The 23933-nt window shown below is 49.7% G+C and overlaps 1 protein-coding gene across 3 annotated transcripts in view; it reads left to right on the top strand.

Moving 5' to 3' along the window:
• The first annotated feature begins 8599 nt into the window (after positions 1-8599).
• The window catches only part of atp1a3b (ATPase Na+/K+ transporting subunit alpha 3b), a 17523-nt gene continuing 2189 nt past the window's right edge, over positions 8600-23933 (top strand). The window contains exons 1-20 of one of the 3 annotated variants that reach the window (XM_061288369.1): positions 8600-9078; positions 18378-18500; positions 18886-18945; positions 19174-19377; positions 19450-19563; positions 19642-19776; positions 19852-19969; positions 20104-20372; positions 20456-20654; positions 20982-21226; positions 21325-21517; positions 21681-21856; positions 21943-22079; positions 22150-22300; positions 22518-22686; positions 22750-22904; positions 23015-23138; positions 23223-23368; positions 23440-23570; positions 23654-23755. In XM_061288369.1, coding sequence (XP_061144353.1) covers positions 9073-9078; positions 18378-18500; positions 18886-18945; positions 19174-19377; positions 19450-19563; positions 19642-19776; positions 19852-19969; positions 20104-20372; positions 20456-20654; positions 20982-21226; positions 21325-21517; positions 21681-21856; positions 21943-22079; positions 22150-22300; positions 22518-22686; positions 22750-22904; positions 23015-23138; positions 23223-23368; positions 23440-23570; positions 23654-23755 — 2957 coding nt within the window. In that variant the 5' untranslated portion in view covers positions 8600-9072. Of the gene's footprint in view, positions 9079-17370; positions 17401-18377; positions 18501-18885; positions 18946-19173; positions 19378-19449; positions 19564-19641; positions 19777-19851; positions 19970-20103; positions 20373-20455; positions 20655-20981; positions 21227-21324; positions 21518-21680; positions 21857-21942; positions 22080-22149; positions 22301-22517; positions 22687-22749; positions 22905-23014; positions 23139-23222; positions 23369-23439; positions 23571-23653; positions 23756-23933 lie in introns of those variants that run through there. The other 2 variants (XM_061288370.1, XM_061288368.1) reach the window with 2 other exon arrangements.

Raw genomic sequence — 23933 nt, 5'->3', positions numbered from 1 at the left:
CTACTTACCTATGTTTCCCTTCCATATCGATCCGTAGATTTACTCGAAACATTAACGGAGCAGCCTATTTTGAAATGAAATAGCCTCGCAGGTACAACAGCTATTCGGTGACGCCCCCTGACTACAGTTACCGTAATGCTGGGAAGCGATGCAACCTTGTAATTTACTAGTCGTACTAAAACGTACTAAAACATTTTGGCAGAGCACTGTGTACAACCAGTATGGATCAACAAATTCATCACTTGATCCATATATAAGGCGCACCGGGCTATAAGGCGCACTGTTGACTTTTGATAAAAATTTAGGTTTTTCGGTGCGCCTTATAGGGCGGAAAATACGGTATATTGCGCTGTCATGTTAAAGCAAATTAATAAATGCAACAATATTAATTTGCTTTGAAAATACCTGAGTAATAAAATAAAATGGATGGATGGATGAATGATGATCACAATTAAGTATAAAGTCTCCTTTGTAATATATACTCCTTGTAGCCTGTACCCAAAAAGAGGAGTTTCTTTGCATCGAGGTTTATGCAAAGAGCTCACGTAGTTATATTGTTGCGTTTTGGTGAAGTGAATGAGTGTTCCGTCTGTACGACTGGTCTTTGAATGCACCCCGCTTCAATGGCAGAACGCGGATGGCATCAAATGGGAATAATCCTTTATAAAAATTAAAATTGACTGACGCAAACGTGAGTTCTTCATGTTTTTATTGAAAACAACATAGTGCTGATGCCGTACGACATGGGTTTTTCGCTTTCCAAATAAGGGGTCGTCACTAATTATTTGTGTTTAGATAAATGTCTGAGCTATAATGGTGTAATTAATGATTAAAACTTGAAAGTATCTGTTTATTGTATTCGTTTATATGTTTAACACCCTTAATAAAGACAAAGCCATCACAAAACTGTTGTAATTATTTAGATTTTGATCTAAATTAGCCTTGAATAAAGACTAAGCAGTCACATGAATTAACAGAAAAAATGGACAGCCGGACTCGGACTCATGGCCAAGAGGCCGGACTCGGACTCGGAGCAAAAATCCGACCGAGTCCACAGCCCTCGTGGTAAGTCTTAGTATAGAGCCGAGGTATCGGTCCGTTAACCTAGATCTGTGGCGGGCTTTGTTGACGTTCATGTGGCTGAACGTCTGCTCACACACGTAGGTCGAGCCAAATTGTCCACTCTTTTTTAACATTCGGCACTCAGTGTCCACCTTTCTTTTCTTCGGGGCCCTCATTTTAATGAAAGGATTCCAGGGGAAGGTTTGTGGGTGGCATAAGCATAAAACTGTATCTGAAAGCTCAGCGTGTGAATTACGAGAATGCTGAAGTCACAGCCCACACTCGAAATTCGGCAATGATGGAAATAGAGCGCGTGGTTCGCCGGGTCAGTTAGAGAATTTGTGGGTATTGTGAAGAAGAAGCTGAAAGACACCAGACCCAACAATGCAAATGATCTGAGGGCCGCTATTGAAGCATCCTGGCCATCCATAACACCTCACCAATGCCACAGGCTGATTGCCTCCATGCCACGCCGCATTGGTTGCAGTAATCCGTGCAAAAGGATTCCCAACCAAGTACTGAGTGCATCCATCCATCCATCCATCCATCCATCCATCCATCCATCCATCTTCTTCCGGTCGGGTCGCGGGGGCAGCAGCTTCAGGAGGGACTCCCAGACTTCCCTCTCCCCAGCCACTTCATCTAGCTCATCCCGGGGGATCCCAAGGCGTTCCCAGGCCAGCTGAGAGACATAGTCTCTCCAGCGCGTCCTGGGTCGTCCCCGGGGTCTCCTACCGGTGGGACATGCCCGGAACACCTCCCCAGGGAGGCGTCCAGGAGGCATCCTGATGAGATGCCCGAGCCACCTCATCTGGCTCCTCTCAACGTGGAGGAGCAGCGACTCTACTCCGAGTCTCTCCCGGATGACCGAACTTCTCACCCTATCTCTAAGGGAGAGCCCGGACATCCTGCGGAGAAAACTCATTTCGGCCGCTTGTATCCGGGATCTCGTTCTTTCGGTCACGACCCATAGCTCGTGACCATAGGTGAGGGTAGGAGCGTAAATCGACAGGTAAATTGAGAGCTTTGCCGTTTGGCTCAGCTCTCTCTTTACCACGACGGACCGGTACAAAGTCTGCATTACTGCCGACGCTGCACCGATCCGCCTGTCGATCTCGCGCTCCATCCTCCCCTCACTCGTGAACAAGACCCCAAGATACTTAAACTCCTCCACTTGGGGCAGGATCTCATCCCCGATCCGGAGAGGGCATTCCACCCTTTTCCGATCGAGGACTATGGACTCGGATTTGGAGGTGCTGACCCTTATCCCGACCGCTTCACACTCGGCTGCGAACCGCTCCAGTGAGAGCTGGAGATCACGGCCTGAAGAAGCCAACAGCACCACGTCGTCTGCAAAAAGCAGAGACGCGATGCTGAGGTCCCCAAACCGGACACCCTCAACGCCTCAGCTGCGCCTAGAAATTCTGTCCATAAAAACTATGAACAGAATCGGTGACAAAGGGCAGCCTTGGCGGAGTCCAACCCTCACTGAGAACAAATCCGACTTACTGCCGGAAATGCGGACCAAACTCTGGCATCGGTGATACAGGGACCGAACTGCCCTTATCAGTTGGCTCGGTACCCCGTACTCCCGAAGCACCCCCCACAGAACCTCCCGAGGGACACGGTCGAACGCCTTCTCCAAGTCCACAAAACACATGTGGACTGGTTGGGCGAACTCCCATGCACCCTCGAGGATCCTGCTGAGGGTGAAGAGCTGGTCTACTGTTCCACGGCCAGGACGAAAACCACACTGTTCCTCCTGAATCCGAGGTTTGACCTCCCGACGGACCCTCCTCTCCAGCACCCCTGAATAGACCTTACCATGGAGGCTGAGGAGTGTAATTCCCCTGTAATTGGAACACACCCTCCGGTCCCCCTTCTTAAAGAGGGGAACCACCACCCCAGTCTGCCAATCCAGAGGCACTGTCCCCGATGTCCACGCGATGTTGTAGAGACGTGTCAGCCATGACAGCCCCACAACATCCAGAGCCCTTAAGAAATCCGGGCGGATCTCATCCACCCCCGGGGCCCTGCCACCGAGGAGTTTTTTTAACTACCTCGGTGACTTCGACCCCAGAGATTGGAGAGTCCGCCTCAGAGTCCCCAGGCCCCGCTTCCACAATGGAAGGCGTGTCGGTGGAATTGAGGAGGTCTTCGAAGTATTCTCCCCACCGACACACGACGTCCCGAGTCGAGGTCAGCAGCACGCCATCTGCACTGTAAACAGTGTTGACGTTGCACTGCTTCCCCCTCCTGAGACGCCGGATGGTGGACCAGAATTTCCTCGAAGCCGTCCGGAAGTCATTCTCCATGGCCTCGCCAAACTCCTCCCACGTCCGGGTTTTTGCCTCAGCAACCGCCGAAGCCGCGTTCCGCTTGGCCATCCGGTACCTGTCAGCTGCCTCCGGAGTCCCGCACGCCAAAACGGCCCGATACGACTCCTTCTTCAGCTTGACGGCATCCCTTACCGCCGGTGTCCACCAGCGGGTTCAGGCACCAATGACCTTACGGCCACAGCTCCGGTCGGCCGCCTCAACAATGGAGGCGCGGAACAAGGTCCACTCGGACTCAATGTCCCCCGCCTCCCCCGGGACGTGTGAATAGCTCTGCCGGAGGTGGGAGTTGAAGCTCTTCCTGACAGGGGATTCCACCAGACGTTCCCAGCAGACCCTCACAGAGCGTTTGGGTCTGCCAGGTCGGACCGGCATCTTCCCCCACCATCAGAGCCAACCCACCACCAGGTGGTGATCAGTTGACAGCTCCGCCCCTCTCTTCGCCCGAGTGTCCAAAACATGCGGCCGCAAATCTGATGACACGACTACAAAGTCGATCATCGAACTGCGGCCTAGGGTGTCCTGGTGCCAAGTGCACACATGGACACCCTTATGTTTGAACATGGTGTTCATTATAGAAAATACGTGTCGAGCACAGAAGTCCAACAATAGAACGCCGCTCGGGTTCAGATCGGGGGGGCCGTTCCTCCCAATCACGCCCTTCCAGGTCTCACTGTCATTGCCCACGTGAGCATTGAAGTCACCCAGAACGATGGAGTCCCCAGAAGGAGCGCTCTCCAGCACTTCCTCCAGGGACCCCAAGAAGGGTGGGTACACTGAGCTGCCGTTTGGTGCATAGACACAAACAACAGTCAGGACCCGTCCCCCCACCCAAAGGCGGAGGGAGGCTACCCTCTCGTTCACCGGGGTGAACCCCAATGTGCAGGCGCCCAGCCGGGGGGCAATAAGTATACCCACACCTGCTCGACGCCTCTCACCGTGGGCAACTCCAGAGTGGAAGAGAGTCCAGCCCCTCTCGAGAGGGCTTGAACCGGAACCCAAACTGTGCGTGGAGGCAAGTCCGACTATATCTAGTCGGAACTTTTCTGCCTCGCACACCAGCTCGGGCTCCTTTCCAGCCAGAGAGGTGACATTCCATGTCCCAAGAGCCAGCTTCTGCAGCCGGGGATCAGACCGCCAAGGTCCCTGCCTTTGGCCGCCGCCCAGGTCGCACTGCACCCGACCCCTTTGGACCCTCCCACAGGTGGTGAGCCCATGGGAAGGGGGACCCACATTTCCTTTTCGGGCTTTGTCCGGCCGGGCCCCATGGGCGAAGGCCCGGCCACCAGACGCTCGCCTTCGAGCCCCGCCTCCAGGCCTGGCTCCAGAGGGGGGCCCCGGTGACCTGCGTCCGGGCGAGGGAAATCTGTTTCCATATATATTTATCATCATAAGGGGCTTTTTGAGCCGTGCTTTGTCTGGCCCCTCACCTAGGACCCGTTTGCCATGGGTGACCCTACCAGGAGCATGAAGCCCCAGACAACATGGCTCCTAGGATCATAGGGGCACGCAAACCCCTCCACCACGATAAGGTGACGACTCATGGAGTGCATTAATGGACATTTTCAAATGTTTGATTTTGTTTTGCTGTTTTAAATCTTTTTTTTTTACTTAGTCTGAGGAAGTATTCTAATTTTTTGAGATAGGATTTTTGAGTTTTCTTAAGCTGTAAGTAAATCATAATCAGCAATATTAAAATAATAAAAGGCTTGCAATATTTCAGTTGATTTGTAATGAATCCAGAATGTATGACATTTTGTTTTTTTTAATTGCATTACAGAAAATAAAGAACTTTATCAGAATATTCTAATTTTCTGAGACAGTCCTGTAAATACATATGCGTTTATATGTGCATGTCTTTCCTTATCTGTGGCATGCACCGTCTCTCCTCTCGAGCCACTCGCAAGGTTATTCCCAAGGACGCCCGACTCCCAGCATTCCACCGTCTGCCACGTGATTGGATGCCAGCTCTTAAAGGGCCACTTCCTCCTCGCATACCCGAGCACATGGCCGCCACTGCAGCATCACTGCCGTTGCTCTTCCAGTTGCGACTCTACATGTGTGCGCGCTGACATAATCAGCCATCAGTTTGTTGCCACGTGCAAATGACGTTCATAGTTGAAGGATTTCTTTCAACTATTTGTGTGCTTTTATGCACTCTTAACTGTTTGAGTGACATCGACCCTTGGCTACCCTCTGCGTGGCAGCTCACTCATCACATGGCTCGCGTTTGCAGTGAGGTAAAATGTTTCCGGAGAGCCTGCGCTGTCCTTTTGCTTTATGCTAAGCGATGTTGACACACTCTAAGCTCAGCAGACCTGAAAAGCAAACAGCCCAACCCGCAAGCCGACAATGAGCCGCCAGCCACCTGCTCCTCCGACACAATGAGGAGACCATTGACAATCACACAAAAAAGCATGAAAGGTTTCAAGTGCGCCACTGCTAATCAGCTGAACGATAATAGCAGCCTAGTAAACTATAATATAAATGAAATAATGATAAAAAAATATTTTTGCTGATTCTGACTTCTTTCAAGTGTGGATTCTATCGGCCCGATGGTACTTGGATGACTTCATACTTCAATCCTGCTTTCTTATCCACGCGAACACCCACAGGAATTTTCCATCACTGGCCACCTGACTCACTCCTTCATCTCCATCATTTCTCCATCCCTCCCTTTTTCTCCTTAACCTCATCATCCATCCCCGGTGATCCCGAGTCTGTTTTTTCCCTCCCCTCATTTCCCTGCCTTCCTCCCGCGCCGGAGGCGCAGATTATGTCAGACGTTTCGAAAAGCGGATTAGCCGGGATCACCTTCACACACGCTAGCTCGTGCAGATGTCTCCCCCGTATGAGCGGCCCTTTGTAATCAAAAGTATGCCCGTGCAAGTGTGCACACGTTTCCTTTTTGGCATGTCCTTGCTGGTGTTTTAGAACAAAGGAATTCATGCTTGTCGGCATTTGACATGCAAGAGCCAATGGTTATACGGAGAAAAATAGGTTCATATTTGGCTCGCAAACCTTGAAATTGCTCGTATAACTGCTGGCCAGGTCAGATTTAAGAGCGACCGTAATCAATTATTCTAAATACGGCCCTGCGCTCACTGTGATCCTGCACTGCATGACACTCAGACCTCTATCTATAGCCTGATTCACGCCTTGCAGAATGGGAAACAGTGCACCCCTTTTCCCTCATCCTTTAATTTCTGACTCAGCAAAATAAGCCCCCAGACAAGGTCACCTGACTTGTGTTGCCATGGCAACCGAGATTTCTGGGGTGCATTTTGTTTCCCATCCGCCCACCTCTCCTCAGAAACAGACGCAGCAAGATGCGTTCACAAAAGAGCGGCAGCCATTTTGCAAGCAGACTGGAAACGACTATGAGCGACAAGGTCCCTTTAAGCGCGTCAAACCGCAGCGGCGTGTTGGCGCGTTGCTCCGGGCTCTCATGTGCGAACGGGCTCTGCTTTTCCCTTGCAAATTAGCAGCGCAAGAATGAAGCCTCGCTGCACCTCTGCGCTGTTCCGTTGCTTGGGAAAGAAACACAGCGGGGAAGAAACGTGACTCATGCTTGCCGCTCTTTTCTTTATAGTCTTCCTCTTTGCATGTGTCAATTTGCAAAATGCAAAACAAAACGTTATGCGCCCAAATGCTACCTTGGCCGCTGAGCCCTCACTACAGCATGGCTGGTGAATGTTTGATTCTATTTTGGAGACAAAGACAGTTCATATGTGCAATGATTCTGTTATCTTCACCTACTTCTTGTATCTATTTTGCTTGCGATGCTAATAGTCATTACCAGAAGGCTGTCTTCTCAGTCTAACTATTTCCTGTATGTCAGAAAGATTGAGTACACTCTGCGTAGCCTTCTCTGTTGGGTTGCGGAAGAAGGTCTAACTCCCACCTCCGGGATTGGTACTCTTATACTCTTGGCCGCCCACCGACAAGGGGGTGACTCTCCCTCGCCTGTGTGATGTGTGACCTTGTGGTCTTAACTGAAACCAACTAACTAGTATATGTGCAGAGTGTCATCGAGAAGGGAAGGCCAGTGAAAGCAAGAGAAAGGTCACAGGAAGAAAACACCATAGCCCAAGCTATCTAGCTAATTATATGTACCTAAGAGGCCTAATCTAACAATTCCCAGCATTAAACATTTGAGATAATGTGTGCGCACCTTTGTCACTAAACACATTCATATGTGAAAGCCAAGGTGGTGTAAGGCATATTAAAACGATGTATTGTCCATAACAATCTCCATAACAATCTCTCAACCGTTTACAGTAGGTGACCTTGGGATTCTAGCAGGCACAAGTACGTGCAAAGTGCCTTTGAACATTTCCATGCACCGTATAGAAATGACAAACAGAAATAATGCAAAAAAACTAAGTGAACATAGCTAGCGCCATTAGCTTAGTTGTATTGCAGATAGTAACTTGGCCTTGTAACGTTTGCATTTTAGCGATACGTCTATTCCAATTTTCCAACTAAAAGCATGTCTCATGTCTCTTTAGTTTAGCTTGCCCTAGCTAACGATAGTAAGGTGTTATGTTTGCATTTTGGCGTTAAGTCTATATGCAAATATCGCATCCCAGCAAATGTCAGCTACGATGACTAAGATTATAAGCACTATGGCTCATAACCAGACGTACGTTAGTAATACGTGTTTTTTTTTACCTTACCGTGATAAAAGTGGAATGTAGAGAATAGGTTCACCCGCCCCTGCACTACAGCAATGAATAATGTATGCGTAAATGCTGACTCTGCACAGTGTGCGAGGCTCCCCTGCTATTGCTTAAGTGCATTGATGCATTGACTGTAATATGAACACACACATAGATAGGGCTAGTTTCTCACCACGTAACTTGGACGTGCCAAAAAGAACACAATGTCTGCGACACAAGAACAAACCAGTCTAACCTTATTACGTGTTTCGACGTTAAAACCTTGGCGAGTGGGCATGACAACAGCGATCAGCCAGCGACCCAGCCGCCGAATTCTGCAGTAAAATGGGAGGGGCTAAACTCGCCTCCAATTAGCTGGCGGGAATCCAACATTGGCGCCCATTGGTCGCCAGCGAAGAGACGCTCGGTTTCGCCATTGGACAGCGGACCAAGTGCCGTATGTAGGAGCGTTGCTCATTGGCGACGGTGCTGCTGGTGGGCGAAGCGTATTTAAATCAGCTATCCTGCTTTTTAGCCATTCGCTCCGGGCGGCGCTTCTTTCACATGCGGAGTGGTCCAACGTGAGGAGAAATCGTACTGCGGCAAGCTGTTACAGCTGTTACCGGGCCGCGGAGGGATACAGGCGCCCGGAAGGGAGGGTAGTGCGGCTCGCGAGTTAGTTACGCCGGTCTTTTCGGGCTGATGCTCTGCATGAGAGTGAGACGTTTCTTTTTAAAACAAGGCACTCGAGCCAGGGCCAGGCTGGTCGTAGACGTTTTCGCCGAGCTTTAATTTGCGAGAGCCGTTTGAGGAAGGGCAGCTTCTCGGTGACGCACTCACCTTAAGCCTCCGTTGCATTCCCCGCTGTCTTGCCTCAAGACTGGTCGTAGCACCATTTTCTCTTTACTCCCCCCTTTTCCCCCTTCCCATCCGCCGCAAGACGTTTTAAGGGCGCTCCAGCGGAGTAGGCACGAACCAGCGAGGAAGACAAGAAGAATTGTAACTGCGCCAACATGGGGGTAAGCGCATCATTCGTCACTCCATTTTCCCACCTCTACCACCATCCCGCACTGACACGCTCATGAAGCGGCCTTTGAAGCGAGCGCAAGTCCGCCACCTCCGTGTCGTGGAAATAGAACCGGAGGTGCTCGGGAGGGGAGAGGTGAAAGAAGAAAGGGTGTGTTGAGGTGGTCGGTGGGTGGGGGGTAGCTCGACATGAAAACGTGCTGCCATTTAATTTTTTTCCCCGAGTGGAAATCCCGCGCATGGCTGAGTGACATTGACTGTAATGCGGAACTGCCTCCAGCCACACTGCGACAAAAAAAAATTGTAGCCACCATTCTGCTTTCACTCTCACTCCGGTATGCTATCTTCTCACGAGCCGTATCGTAGATGGCTGTCCTGCAATTGTATTATTAGCTTTCACTGACTCACGCACACACACACGAGCCACCACCCTTTTAATAATGGAAAGTGTTGCTCAAAGTCTCCCAGAAGACTCAGGCCCAGTGTCCTCTGTGTGTCTCATCATAGGCCTCACTTTTGCCTGTAACCTTGCCAGCCATTTTAAGTAGGCCTTAATGTCTTGGGATTAGGCATTTCAGGCACCTTTTCACACAAATTTCAATTGGTTTCGGAGAAAAAGGAGGACATGGGTGGCTTTATTGCCATGACCTCCATGTCGCCCGCACCTGTTCCAGCATTTTCCTGCCCCCTCCACTGTAGCCCCACATCATGTCCCCATGCTGTCTCAACGCCTGGCAACCTCGGTGACCTGTGCGTCATAATGCGGTTACCGGGAATAAGCGCCTCACCAGCTTACTTCCCCTTTAATTTGTGACATAACAGAGACGCCTTAATCGCCAGAACTAAATTCCCCCCCCCCCCCCCCACACACACACACACACATACGCACTCATAGTGAGAATTAAAAACTAAAGATGGGTCCTGTTAGGTTTGTGCATGTAATTTGTTGAGAAAAGCACTAGAGAAAGAAAAAAAAAATCATTGTATGTAAATGCAGATGCAAGCAATTGCAGATTATGAAAAAAAATCTGTGTATGTAAATGCAGATGCAAGCAATTGCGCAATGTGTGCGTGCCTGTACCACTGCATCAATTCGGGATGCGGTGCAGTGGCGTGACGCTGCAAGCCAGAAGGGGACTAAGCGGCGTCATTGCAGTGACAGCAGGCAACCGACGAGGTCCCCCTCTTCTCTTGCACGTTGCAGTGTCCCTGCAGAGGGAGGTGACGGGCCGCTGCGTCAAAAAGTGGGTGCGCGCGTTCATCTCACTGGGGCAAGGCAGATACGCTGAACGCTGTGGAGGCGAGTTTGATGTCCTTCTCATTGGATGGTGCCATTTTATGTAGTGCGCCAGCTGTCCTTTTCCCAAGGCCACAGGGGGCACATTACATGCGATGCACGTGCTGCGTCAAAGCGGGGGCGGGGCCTCTCCTGTGGAAATTCCCAGCGCAGCAATAGGCTGGCATTCAAGATGTGCGCCGGTGCGTTCATTTATGAAGCACGTTCATTTATGAAGCACGTGTAAAAAGAAAAGACTAGGATGAATTCATTTTTTTCATTTGTGCTGGTGCATGCTGGGACCACTTTTCACCTTGACGTCACTGACGTGGATGTTGGAAGGTGGGCGGCGGCCTGGACAGCGAGAAAGGAAGGACACCAGTGCAGGTGTCGCGAGACGGTTTTGTACCGAGGGGAGGGGCTGCCTGGCTTTATATCCTATTACAGGATAATGACCCCTGGGGCTCACATTACCGTGGCTCTTGTTTCCTAGTTGCGGTGCAATGTAGGGGGAGGACAGATGGAATGGGGTAGGGGTTCAGGTGGAGCAGCTCCATTGGGTGTGGTCACCGCTTGACCCCAAAATTGGACATCAAAGTGATGAAGGTAGAAGTGGTATTACTGCGACCTTTGTCAGAAGGTCATCATGGATGCACAAGAGCGTTTTCCCCTCCCACGCTAATGAAGAGGGCAGGCGCACGGTAGTGGAAGTGGGTCCTCGTTGAAGAGACGGATGCGTGTGGCCTCTGCAGAGGCCCAGCCCTTGCTTTGCTGCAGAGTGCTGCACCTCCTTCCCCGCTGCACCTGCCGCACTGGACCAAACCCATAACTCAGATAGTCCAAAGACCTGCGCAAGTGTTTGAAAATGAGAACAAATACGAGCCCTAACTAGCACAATGCAAAACAACTGATTCATCCAGTCACAGGATAGAACTGCTGGACGTAGTACTTCCCAGCTAGTACCGCTTCCAAACACAGTTAGAAATGTGTCGACTTATTCTCATGGTCAATTGCTCGATGGCGATATGACCTATTTTACCAACTCACCAGCCTTCGATTTGCTGTAGAATGTCACTTGGAAGTAGCAACAATACACGAGATTGCTCGCCGACTGGACTGCAATGACCAGAAAAAATGGCAGACAGCTGCCAGGGTTAAAATAAAACTACTGTTCATCCACTCGGGTTTAAATTACCAACCTTTGTCAAAGTAATCTGCTAATATAAAAATAGGTCCATCTAGCAAGTCCTTGGGGTCCGAATCAACACCGTAGTCCACCTATCAAGGAACTCCTTCATAGGAGAACGAGCACAAGGATAAGACTACATCCTGGTGCTTTAGTCAGTTAAAGTCAGACCTTCATCCACCTCCCTCTCGATAAGTATGATGGCTCCCACGGCATTGCCCTTTGCTGAAGGACAGTCAGCCAAAAGAAAGGCGACAGTTAGCGTCTGTGCTAACAATGCACTGCTCTTCAAACGCAAAGGTCAGCGCTAGCGCTGTCTTGTTCCGCTTTGTAAAGTGTAACTTCTCCGTGAGGCACGCACACAGCGGGTACCGTGAGAACGTATCTCCTGCCTTGCGTTGCTAGACAGCGCTGACGGATTTAGGCGTTGTCCCAGAGATGTTTGCGTGTTAAATGGTTCAATGTGTTTTAACACCAAGCATCGTAGCCGTGCAAAACACTGTACCAATGCAGTCTGTGTAAATTGGAGCATTTATTCGCTATCAATGTTCGAGTTTGCCCCTCATCCTTAATAGTAAGACCAGTCGGTGCATTCCTAGAACTGTCTTGCTTTGCACTAGCGGGTGACATTTCTTGACACGATATCTTTGTGGGGCAAAACTACTAAAGGGCACTTTGCTACTACTAATTAGCGTCGGTTAGTACTAGGGGTGTAACGATTCATCGATACACATCGATTAATCGATATAATGCTCTACGATTTATTGGCATCGATGCTAAACGTAAACATCGATTTATATCGCCGTGTTTGACCTTGGACATTAGACGCGACTTTATTTTGAAATCCAGTTCGTTGTTGCTTGCTTCCTCTTTCCGGGAGCAGTGCGCGGCGTTGTTGTGTTGTGAGCAGAGCAGGCACGTGAAAGGGGAGTCGACAACTAGTACGCGGCTCCTGGGCTGGTGCTATGGCTAGTGTCCAAAAAGACGAGGAAATTTGCTCCCCTTTAGGCTTCAAGTCATTCGTTTGGGAGCACTTTGGATTCCAAAGAAAAGATGGCTCAACGGGCAAGACACGTGCAGTTTGTAAATCCTGCCATGCAGTGATCAAATATTCCACAAATCTCTATATTTATATTTAAAGAAAAAACACGACATCAAAGTTCAGTGTTAAAATAAGCACTTTGTATACTACAATACTCTTGTAATTTCCTAAATAAAGAGTTTGCAGTACCTTGTTGATTTTGCGTATGAATTGTTATAAATTAGGATATTGTTCTATATTTTTTATTTAAAAAAAAAAAATTGATCGTAGAGCACTATATCGTGATATATCGTGAATGAATCGCAGCAGGCTTTAAGATATCAGCAAATATCGTATCGTAGTTCTTTGTATCGATATGATATCGTATCGTGACAAAACCCGCGATTTACACCCCTAGTTGGTACAGTTTACAGATGCTGGGAAAGTATTTGCGGGTGTCACCGAGGAGTACAGAGGTGACCTTGCTGTGACAACATGCCTTCTTAATCCTTGTACGCGCAAAGTTACGGCCTCAGATTGTATCTGTGTGCAGGCAGACGGCAGAGCGGAGACAGACAGGTGCAGCTCAAAATGGAACCAATCTGAAAGCAGTGCCCAAGTACAAGCTACCAAATGTCATGAAAACGTCCAAAATCGTAATCGCCATGACCGCTTTGCTACCAGCCCAATTGAAGCGCATATCTGTTCAGCGCCATAAAAGATTTAACCCAGTGGGCTAATCCAGCGTATTGCTAATCCCGACTGCTAACCCCGCCCCCCTTCGAGCCCCTCTCCTTCGTCTCGGAGGAAACGCTGTCCTGCTCCAAGGAACGGCAGATGGCCTGATGACCTTGCGAGGTCGCTCATCTCTCTGCAAGCATGCGTGCAGTGACATCTACACACGCTAACAGGATCACCAGATGGGCCAACTCATCTCTTAGCCTGTTTACATTTTGATTAAAAGTCCCTTTTACTATGACACTCATTGTGTGGGTGTAAAACTTATTCCGCAACTCGCTAGCACGTGCCTTAATAGCGCGTGCGCACTTGTAGACTCTTGATAGCCAAACCGCAAAACAAACATTTCCTGAAACCTTTGGGCAAAAAGTCATCAAGTCAAATATACCAAAGAGCACCGTCTTTTTTAACTTATCATCGGCAATGAATTAATATCCCAGGCCAAGCCACCACTATAATGTAAACAACGACTGATTGCGATGATGTCAATCAAGAAATCGTCAAATGCCCTGTTGTCATTGCGATGAAGAAGCAAGATGTTGATTTAAATCGAGTGCAAGTCAGGCTAACGGCACATAAATCAGCACACGTAGGAGGAAGAGAGGTGGCTGTCCTTCTGCTTTGTGTCTGTCTTTACTTCCTCAGTGAGATTGGACAAAAAGTAGCGTTGCTCGCACTCTGCACTTCTTGTTTTAGGTGTGCCACGGCGCAAACTCAAAAGTGAAAAAATGAAACCTGCAGCAGCTCGCGAGCTTGTTGCTCCGCATTTCTACACAACAAAAGTAATTTATTCTTCCTTCTGCCGCATAAGCGGCCCAATGACTCACACACACGTCGCATACAAGCACGGACTGCAGTGTCCACTTCCACATGCATCAATTATTACTTGGCCCGCATCCCATCGGGGGAGCTGGCGTTAGTCACCATGGCGACGCTGGTAAAATGTCGGCTTGCGCAAGCAGAACAACAGCGATGCCTGCTGCATTGACATTTTGGCATTTTGAGAGAGTTTTTAAGTCCACGAGTGACGCGGTCGAGGGTAATCAAATGACGTCGCCCGGTGGCGAGCATAGAGCCAATGGATGCCCAATGATGTCACCGCTGTGTATCGCTCCGTTTGTCTGTTTTCTCTGCAGGAGCAGCTGTAATTCCAGACGCAGGTCTCTGTTTCCTCTTTGGAGCTACTCAAAAGCTCTTCACATTACGCAGAGACATGCTTGGCCACTGGACACACACGCGCACGCACACATACGCACTAGGGGTGTAACGATTCATCGATACACATCGATTAATCGGTATAATGCTACGATTTATTGGCATCGATGCTAAACGTAAACATCGATTTATATCGCCGTGTTTGACCTCGGACATTAGACGCGACTTTATTTTGAAATCCAGTTCATTGTTGCTTGCTTCCTCTTTCCGGGAGCAGTGCGCGCCGCGGCGTTGTGTTGTGAGCAGAGCAGGCACGTGAAAGGGGAGTCGACAACTAGTACGCGGCTCCTGGGCTGGTGCTATGGCTAGTGTCCAAAAAGACGAGGAAATTTGCTCCCCTTTAGGCTTCAAGTCATTCGTTTGGAAGCACTTTGGATTGCAAAGAAAAGATGGCTCAACGGTCAAGACACGTGCAGTTTGTAAATCCTGCCATGCGGTGATCAAATATTCAGGGAGCACAAATCTGGCCGCACGTTTAAAGAAAAAACACGACATCAAAGTTCAGTGTTAAAATAAGCACTTTGTATACTACAATACTCTTGTAATTTCCTAAATAAAGAGTTTGCAGTACCTTGTTGATTTTGCGTATGAATTGTTATAAATTAGGATATTGTTATATTTAAAAAAAAAAAAAAAAAAACGATCGTAGAGCACTATATCGCGATATATCGTGAATGAATCGCAGCAGGCTTTAAGATATCGGCAAATATTGTATCGTAGTTCTTTCTATCGATATGATATCGTATCGTGACAAAACCCGCGATTTACACCCCTACTTTGAACACATTAGGGAGGGAGAAGCCAGCGTCTAATCTTAGAGCCACACCCCAGTTGTCCCAGATACGTCTCTGACGCCACCAGATACCGGTGGCAGGGTCTTTTATCTTTTGATGGCCAGCAAAACCGACGGGGTCCATATAACAAAACATGTTTTACACACATAACTGCACTAGGGGAGTCGTGTGTACCTGACCTGTGGCAAAACACAGTCTCGGTGTAATCATTGTAATCATTGCCTTTTCAAAATGCTCACTTTTTGGCTCGTGGTTCTGGGCGCACCGTTTTGTAGTTGAACGTTAACCTAATTTTTGGCTTGGTGAGCGCCACCATCAGATCTGCGCTTATCAGGGAACCGGCTCCGCTCTTGCCACTGCGGATTGCAAAATGGAAGGCGTAACGACTATCATAGCTGCGGTTCCGAACACTTGCAGTCTGTAGTAAAACATGTTTTTGCTCATGTAGCTGCGATGACGTGATGGAGCATGGTGGTCATCAACTGGGGGATTCTGTCGTCATAAGGATCGAAGAAAAAAATGTTTCTTTACTGAAAAGCCTGACTCGTATGAACGCTAAAAAACGCCTTCGGTTTTGTAAAGAAAAATCTTTACACATCAAATTATAATGTCATGGCAACATGGACTTTATATTAAACTTAATTTTTGAAGGTCCGACCACCAGGGTAACATTCTGGCACCCTGACGAATATAGTCGCTGACCCCCGGTGTAGACTGTCAGGATTCTTGCGGTAATTGTTCTGGCTCAGGGTTAAGACAGTGAATTCCAGTCACGGTTTACACTTAGTTGCTCAAATATTTTACCCTCGTTATATCCCAATAGTTATTTACGCCACTACGATTTCTCCGAGTTTCTTTGTAGTGGCACATTTAGGCTTTGTCACATGTTCACACACAAGCAGTTTGTCAGCGAACAGGGTGTGTTTTGCAGCCAGGTAGTCTGGTATGCTTCTCACTGCGGCCATTATTGCTTCAGTCCCAATTATTGCAGAAGCACTCGCACATTCTCAAGGCACTCTTAAAACAATATCTTACGCACACATTCGCGCTCGAGGGTGAGTCATCAAAGAAAGATCCTTTGTATGCTTGTACTCATGAGCCCACATCTGACGGCCGCGCACACCTTCAGTGAGGTAGTATGGGGTCACTGCGGGTCACAGGGTGACACAGAGCTAGTGGACAGAGGTTGCGCTCAAAATCTAATTAGGTGGGGGTCAGAATAACAAAGCGGCCACCCCCGATGGCACCTGCTTTGCTTCGCTCTTTTTCTGGCCCGGCTTCTCACCTCCCACTTGCGTCTCCTGTTGCATGTCTGTCAGCGGCCTGGCTCGCTCGCATTCCCCACGCGCACTTGCTGATGCAACTCCAATATGGCCGCTGGCACTGAGGGCTTGCAAAGATAACCGATCAATGCTGGACCAATCTATTTATCACACAGACATGACTTAACTACTTTGTAAACACGGGTTCATTCCAGACGTGGGAAAATTTCTTGCACAAATTTGAATCGTGATGTTAACGTCAAAAAGGGAGGAGTCAAACAAAAGTGACACTTTCCAGTTCTGTTCATTTTTACCCCACCTTGCCTTCACCAGCAACTTTGCAACAAAACATCACAGACCTGTGGAAAATTCTCACAGTCATTTGTTGTTTGTTGGCGTGTTATATGGACTCAGGGCCCGGCATGGCCTTGTTTGTATTCTTGAATGTCGGTTGCATCCTTGGCAGAGATCTGCATTTGGCCGCATCTCGTTATGATATCGTGAAAGAGCTCACGTGTAGCGTTAAATCGATTTGGCTATCGCTTGTCAAGAGGGTTTCAGCATCAAGTCGAACCACATTTAGCGCCTGGAAAAAGACAACTAATGTGCCATTTGTTTGTTTTTTGGATGAAGTGAGTTTGTGAGAGCTTGTGTCGCAATTGCACAGGTACTTTTCCATTGCGTCTTGCTACTCTCCCACCTTGCAAGGCTTGTCTGGTCTTGCTTCAGCCGCGCTACGGCACGTTGACAGGTCTCGGCTTTTACCTGCGTGTTTGCGTAGACGTCAAACCGCTCCCTCTTCGCCGACATGCTCCAACAGAGGGTAAGCTTGTTTGGGTCCACCCGGAGTTGCTATCAATCTTAATTGGACTTCAAATGTCGACTAAACTGGAAAGACCTCTTTTATGTATAGGATGATTGTGCCCTCACACGGTTCAGTTGGGAGGAGAAGCAAAGCGTTAATATTTACTAATCGTCGAACTCGGCAGGCAGCTGTGAGTTTTGGGGCGGGAACATCAACCATGTGGCCAATGTGAAGGCTGGATGACAAAGCCAAGCCCAACATTTTCTTTATCACGATAGGTTCCATGCAGCCCGACCAGTCACAACACTGATTCATGTTTGGCTTGTGCAATAGGAATTAAAGCAGCGATATCCACCTGCATTTCTTCAACTCGGGATTGACCAATAAGTCTGAGAGAAAAACTGTAAGAATTTGGGCCGCTAGATTTTCAGGTGACCACATTTGGGTTGCAAACGCTTCTCCTCATTGTTTCTATTGTGGTGATAGACCTCAGATTTGCTTTTATCAGATTGTTCACAAAAAAAAAGAATCACTCTTGACACACCCCTTGTAACTCTGGATAGATAATCTTTCAGATCCAATCAGGCCTTCTCTGACTTGATCACAAGGCAGAGTAAATGCTCCTCGTTGCCTCAACTGTCTTTCCAAAGTTGCTTCTCTAGGCCGTTTCACATTACGTACTAGGGATGGGCATTCGGCAAGATTTGATTTGAATGAACTCAATTTAAAACGTCGGTGCCTAGAAGAGCCCGACTTCCCTCGGCTGTCACGTCGTCCTTCCGAAAGCAAAGCGGTCGAAAGGCAACGGAAGCGCTGTTGATGGTTGGCTCCGTCCGCTGCTTGACAAGAAAGCCCATCCCTACTACGTGGTGATGTCGTCACCTATCCAAACATAGCCCCTCTGTGAGTGATAAGCGTCCCCACCTCCCCCAACACCCTGTAACACAACGCTCTTAGTTGTAAGGCATGTATAAAACCTATGTGTATGTCTGTAGTATGGCCGGTCAGACAGTTACCGCGTTGCCACCACACAGGACAAAGATGACCGATCCCCCAAGAAGAAGAAGGGGGCGACGGCAACCAAGGACATGGACGACCTGAAGAAGGAAGTCCCCATTGTGAGTAAAAACAAGTGTGCTTGACATCTTGTGTCCTTATAGTTAACTCGTTGTGTCTGTCACGTCCAGCGTGGAGACTGAGGGAAGAGAATCGAAGTCTCCCAAAAAAAAAAAGTATTTTAAGACTTGCTATCAGGAAGTTGCAACTCTGCCGCGCACTGACCTGGCTGTGTCAGGTGAAATGCATGCATGGAGGCCCTTTCAGTGAGAGCTTGCTAAAAGTCTCCTGGTTGAAATCATTCGCTGTTCATTGGAACAATTTGATCATAGTTTATTCATCCTGCATGTTCAACTATTAGGCAAGCTAAAGCTAAGTCTCTGTAGCATGTTGTTACCTTTTTTCCTCATTGTTTTTTTAATTTTTTTATTTGATCTTTTTTCCCAGACGGAACACAAGATGTCCATAGAAGAGGTGTGCAGGAAATTCCAGACAGACATTGTCCAGGTAAAGTAAATCATATGTATTATTTCTTTGTCCACTAAATGGTGTCCCAATATGTCAGTCCAGCAAATATGAGGTTTCTCTTGATGGCACTTTCATAAAAAGTGCAGCTGTGAAAAGATGCTGAGTGTGCACTACAGCTTATTCATGACTTTAAATTTACCAGCTGCAAGTTCTTTTTTTTTTGCCAAATAAGTCTTGTTGCGTGTTTTTGTCCGACAACCCCCTCAGGGATTGACCAATGCCAAGGCGGCAGAGTTTCTGCTCAGGGATGGGCCCAATGCCCTGACCCCGCCTCCCACCACACCGGAGTGGGTCAAGTTCTGTCGCCAGCTCTTCGGCGGCTTCTCCATCTTGTTGTGGATCGGCGCCATCCTCTGCTTCCTAGCCTACGCCATCCAGGCTGCCACAGAGGACGACCCCGCCGGAGACAACGTGAGTCTCAACGTCATTGCATGCTGTCTGGCATCCTTTCGCATGACATTCTCCATCTATGTGTTTGTGCAGTTGTACCTTGGTATCGTGCTCACGGCCGTCGTTGTCATCACCGGTTGCTTCTCCTATTTCCAAGAGGCCAAGAGCTCCAAAATCATGGAGTCTTTCAAGAACATGGTGCCCCAGGTAGAATCCAGGCCAAAAGTCATATTTTCGTCTTTCTGTTTGCCTTCACGCGAGCGTTGACGTGTTTTTGCGTCATAGCAAGCACTGGTGATCCGAGAGGGCGAGAAGGTGCAGATCAACGCGGAAGAAGTGGTGGCCGGAGATCTGATTGAAGTCAAGGGGGGTGACAGGATCCCCGCCGACGTCCGGGTGGTTTCGGCGCACGGCTGCAAGGTAGAGACTAGGTGGCGCTGGCGTTACACAGGACCTGGCAAACTCTGCCGTTTTTTCGCTCTTTCCACTGACTAGGTGGATAACTCCTCCCTGACGGGCGAGTCGGAGCCTCAGAGCAGGTCGCCCGACTGCACCCACGACAACCCCTTGGAAACACGAAATGTGGCTTTCTTCTCAACCAACTGTGTGGAAGGTGCGTTGCGCTTGACAAGCAACACGCAAAACCACAGGGAACGCCTTTCGCGGTTTGGCCCGTTTCGTGGCTCATTAGCGCTCGGCCCTCAAAGGAAGGCAAACGTTCCAAAGTGGGTCCTCTGGCATCTCCAGGCACGGCCCGCGGCCTCGTAATCTGCACCGGAGACCGCACGGTCATGGGTCGCATCGCCACGCTGACGTCCGGCCTGGAGACGGGCAAGACCCCCATCGCCAAGGAGATTGAGCACTTCATCCAGATTATCACGGGCGTGGCCGTCTTCCTGGGCATCACCTTCTTCATCCTGGCCCTCATCCTGGGCTACAGCTGGCTGGAGGCCGTTATCTTCCTCATCGGCATCATTGTGGCCAACGTGCCCGAAGGCCTGCTGGCCACCGTCACCGTGAGTGGCATCCGTCCGGCCGCCGAGTGCGCTTTAATAGGCGCCGGCCGGGCTGGCCTGTTTTGACGGCTCCGTGTGTCCAGGTGTGTCTGACCCTGACCGCCAAGCGCATGGCCAAGAAGAACTGCCTGGTGAAGAACTTGGAAGCTGTGGAGACGCTGGGCTCCACGTCAACCATCTGCTCTGACAAGACCGGCACTCTGACCCAGAACAGGATGACCGTGGCCCACATGTGGTTTGACAACCAGATCCATGAGGCCGACACCACCGAAGACCAGTCCGGTGAGTGAGACAGACACACCGCTCGACTTTGAAACCAAACTTTTTCTGCTTACGGCGTCTTACGATATTTTTTCAAATTAAATTTGCCCCAACGCTCAGAATTTCATCTTCTCTCCAGTCAATATGATTTATTTTGTCCTCTATAAAAACAGACTGATTATCTTTGCGTTGGATTAGAATATAACATTTGGTTATACTAAACTTTTACAATCGATCATCGTCGATGATGAAAAAGTGCACATTGCATCGTAGCGCATTACGATGTTGATTTGATGTTGGGAGGTCCCTGCTTGCATGCCACAACGTGGTTTTCCTCTCTGCCGACAGGTGCCTCGTTCGACAAGAGCTCGGTGACGTGGCAGTCGCTGGCCCGTGTCGCCGCCCTGTGCAACCGCGCCCAGTTCAAGGCGGGTCAGGACTCTGTGACCATCCTCAAGCGCGACGTGGCGGGTGACGCCTCTGAGTCGGCCCTGCTCAAGTGCATTGAGCTGTGCTGCGGCTCGGTCCGGATGATGCGCGACAAGAACAAGAAGGTGGCCGAGATCCCCTTCAACTCCACCAACAAGTACCAAGTAAGTGGTGACGATGGACACTGTGACAAGAGGCCGGGCCGGGCTGGCCCAGGCCAAGGCCTCTCGTCTCAACCTCCCCTCCTGTCGTCGGGCCGCAGCTCTCCGTACATGAGACAGAGGACCCCAACGACAACCGCTACTTGCTGGTGATGAAGGGAGCCCCCGAGAGGATCCTGGATCGCTGCTCCACCATTTTGGTGCAGGGTAAAGAGCAGCCCATGGACGAGGAGTTGAAGGAGGCCTTCCAGAATGCCTACATGGAGCTGGGAGGGCTGGGAGAGCGAGTGTTGGGTGAGGACACGCACCGGGAACCCAGTGCCAGTTTTTTTTTTTTTCTTTCAAAGTTGAAATTGCGTCAATGCCCCATTTGTGCAAAGTCGTCATCACGTGGAGTGTTGGAACGGCGTCTTTCTGCAGTTGTTAATGGCCAGGATGCGTTTGATTTCCACGTCAGGCTTTTGCCACCTCATGCTGCCAGAGGACCAGTACCCGAAGGGCTTCGCCTTCGACACAGACGACGTCAACTTTCAGACGGACAACCTTTGCTTTGTGGGCCTCATATCCATGATTGACCCTCCCCGCGCCGCCGTGCCCGACGCCGTGGGCAAGTGTCGATCTGCCGGTATCAAGGTAGAGCCCCTTCTTCCACAAGTGGCCCAAGTTTCTGCCCTTGCTCACTCCCGCAAGTTGCTCCATGCCGCTTGTTCTTGTTTTAGGTCATTATGGTCACCGGGGATCATCCGATCACAGCCAAGGCCATTGCCAAGGGAGTGGGGATCATCTCCGAGGGCAATGAGACGGTGGAGGACATCGCCGCCCGGCTCAACATTCCCGTCAGCCAAGTCAATCCCAGGTGAGTCTCTCGGGTGCAGATTCCTTCGCCAAGAGATGTGGAAGACTGCTTCTGTCCTTCTTTTGGTTAGGGATGCCAAAGCTTGCGTTATCCATGGAACTGACCTGAAGGACCTCTCCCAGGATCAGATGGACGACATCTTACGGAACCACACTGAAATTGTCTTTGCCAGAACCTCCCCTCAGCAAAAACTCATCATTGTGGAAGGCTGCCAGAGACAGGTACTATATTTTGGAAAGACGTATGATGCGTAGGAGTAGGCCCAGGTAGTGACTATGACTGGAAAAGAAGAAGATGCAGTACAGAAGTAGAAAGAAGTAAAAGTGCATTTGCAGGAACGCAGCCAATGCAGCGAATGACTTGGCGCAGTACTGAAATGAGACACCAGATGGCAGCGGCGCGCTTTTGAACAACCCACATGCTCCTCACCTCTCCTAGGGTGCTATCGTGGCAGTAACGGGCGACGGCGTGAATGACTCCCCTGCCCTGAAAAAGGCAGACATTGGCGTTGCCATGGGAATCTCCGGCTCGGACGTGTCCAAACAAGCTGCTGACATGATCTTGCTGGACGACAACTTTGCCTCCATCGTCACTGGAGTAGAAGAAGGTGAGAGCGAAGGCGTCCGTCGTTGTCGTTGGGCAGCGGTCGTTTATGTCCTCACTTTTTCAGGCCGTCTGATCTTTGATAACCTGAAGAAGTCCATCGCCTACACGCTGACTAGCAACATTCCAGAGATCACGCCCTTCCTCTTCTTCATCATTGTCAACATTCCTCTGCCGCTGGGCACCATCACCATCCTCTGCATTGACTTGGGCACCGACATGGTGAGTGTGGTCCCACTTCGCTGGCTCTCATCCCAATTCAACTCCCAGCAGGACTTTGGAAATTATATTTTCCGGTCTTGTTTCCATGCTAACGTTGAATGGTCTCTCAGGTACCAGCTATCTCGCTGGCCTACGAAGCGGCGGAGAGCGACATCATGAAGCGCCAGCCCAGGAACCCCTTCAGGGACAAGCTGGTGAACGAGCGCCTCATCAGCATTGCCTACGGACAGATCGGTGGGTCCCGCCCCCTTTCCTGCGCATTTGGCCAAGTGTCCATCCGTCTGTGTGAAAGAGCGAGCGCTTCAATCTTTTCTTCAGGTATGATCCAGGCCCTGGGCGGCTTCTTCGCCTACTTTGTCATCCTGGCCGAGAACGGCTTCCTGCCCAGTCGCCTGGTGGGAATCCGCCTCAACTGGGACGACCGCGCCTGCAACGACTTAGAGGACAGCTACGGGCAACAATGGGTACCGAGTTTAAAGATTTGAGAAAATAAGTACAAAAAACAAGATTGACTGACTTTCCGCGTGGCCTTCAGACATATGAGCAGAGGAAGATCGTGGAGTTCACGTGCCACACGGCTTTCTTCGTCAGCATTGTGGTGGTGCAGTGGGCCGACGTCATCATCTGCAAGACCAGACGCAACTCCGTCTTCCAGCAGGGCATGAAGTCAGTGCGCCGCCGCCCGGCCCCCGCCCGGCTCCCGCCCGGCCTGATTCCGCTTTAAAAAGTGTCCCCACTGTTCCCCCCAGGAACAAGATCTTAATCTTCGGCCTGTTTGAGGAGACTGCCCTGGCTGCCTTCCTGTCCTACTGCCCGGGCATGGATGTGGCCCTCAGGATGTACCCCCTCAAGTAAGCGTAGCCTCCTCTTATCTTTCCCCCACCGTATTCAGGGCCAGATTGCACTTTGTTTGATCAATTTTTAACATACGTTGCCCCCTGGTGGTTGAGAAAATCTTGATTGGGTTTACTGCAGATTCAAGCCGACATTTTAAAAAGTTAAAAAAAAAAACTTAAGTTAAAGTCCCAA

The sequence above is a fragment of the Syngnathus typhle genome, linkage group LG10 (assembly GCF_033458585.1).
Source record: "Syngnathus typhle isolate RoL2023-S1 ecotype Sweden linkage group LG10, RoL_Styp_1.0, whole genome shotgun sequence".
In the NCBI taxonomy this organism is placed as follows: Eukaryota; Metazoa; Chordata; class Actinopteri; order Syngnathiformes; family Syngnathidae; genus Syngnathus; species Syngnathus typhle.
This window is presented reverse-complemented; position numbering and strand designations above follow the sequence as displayed.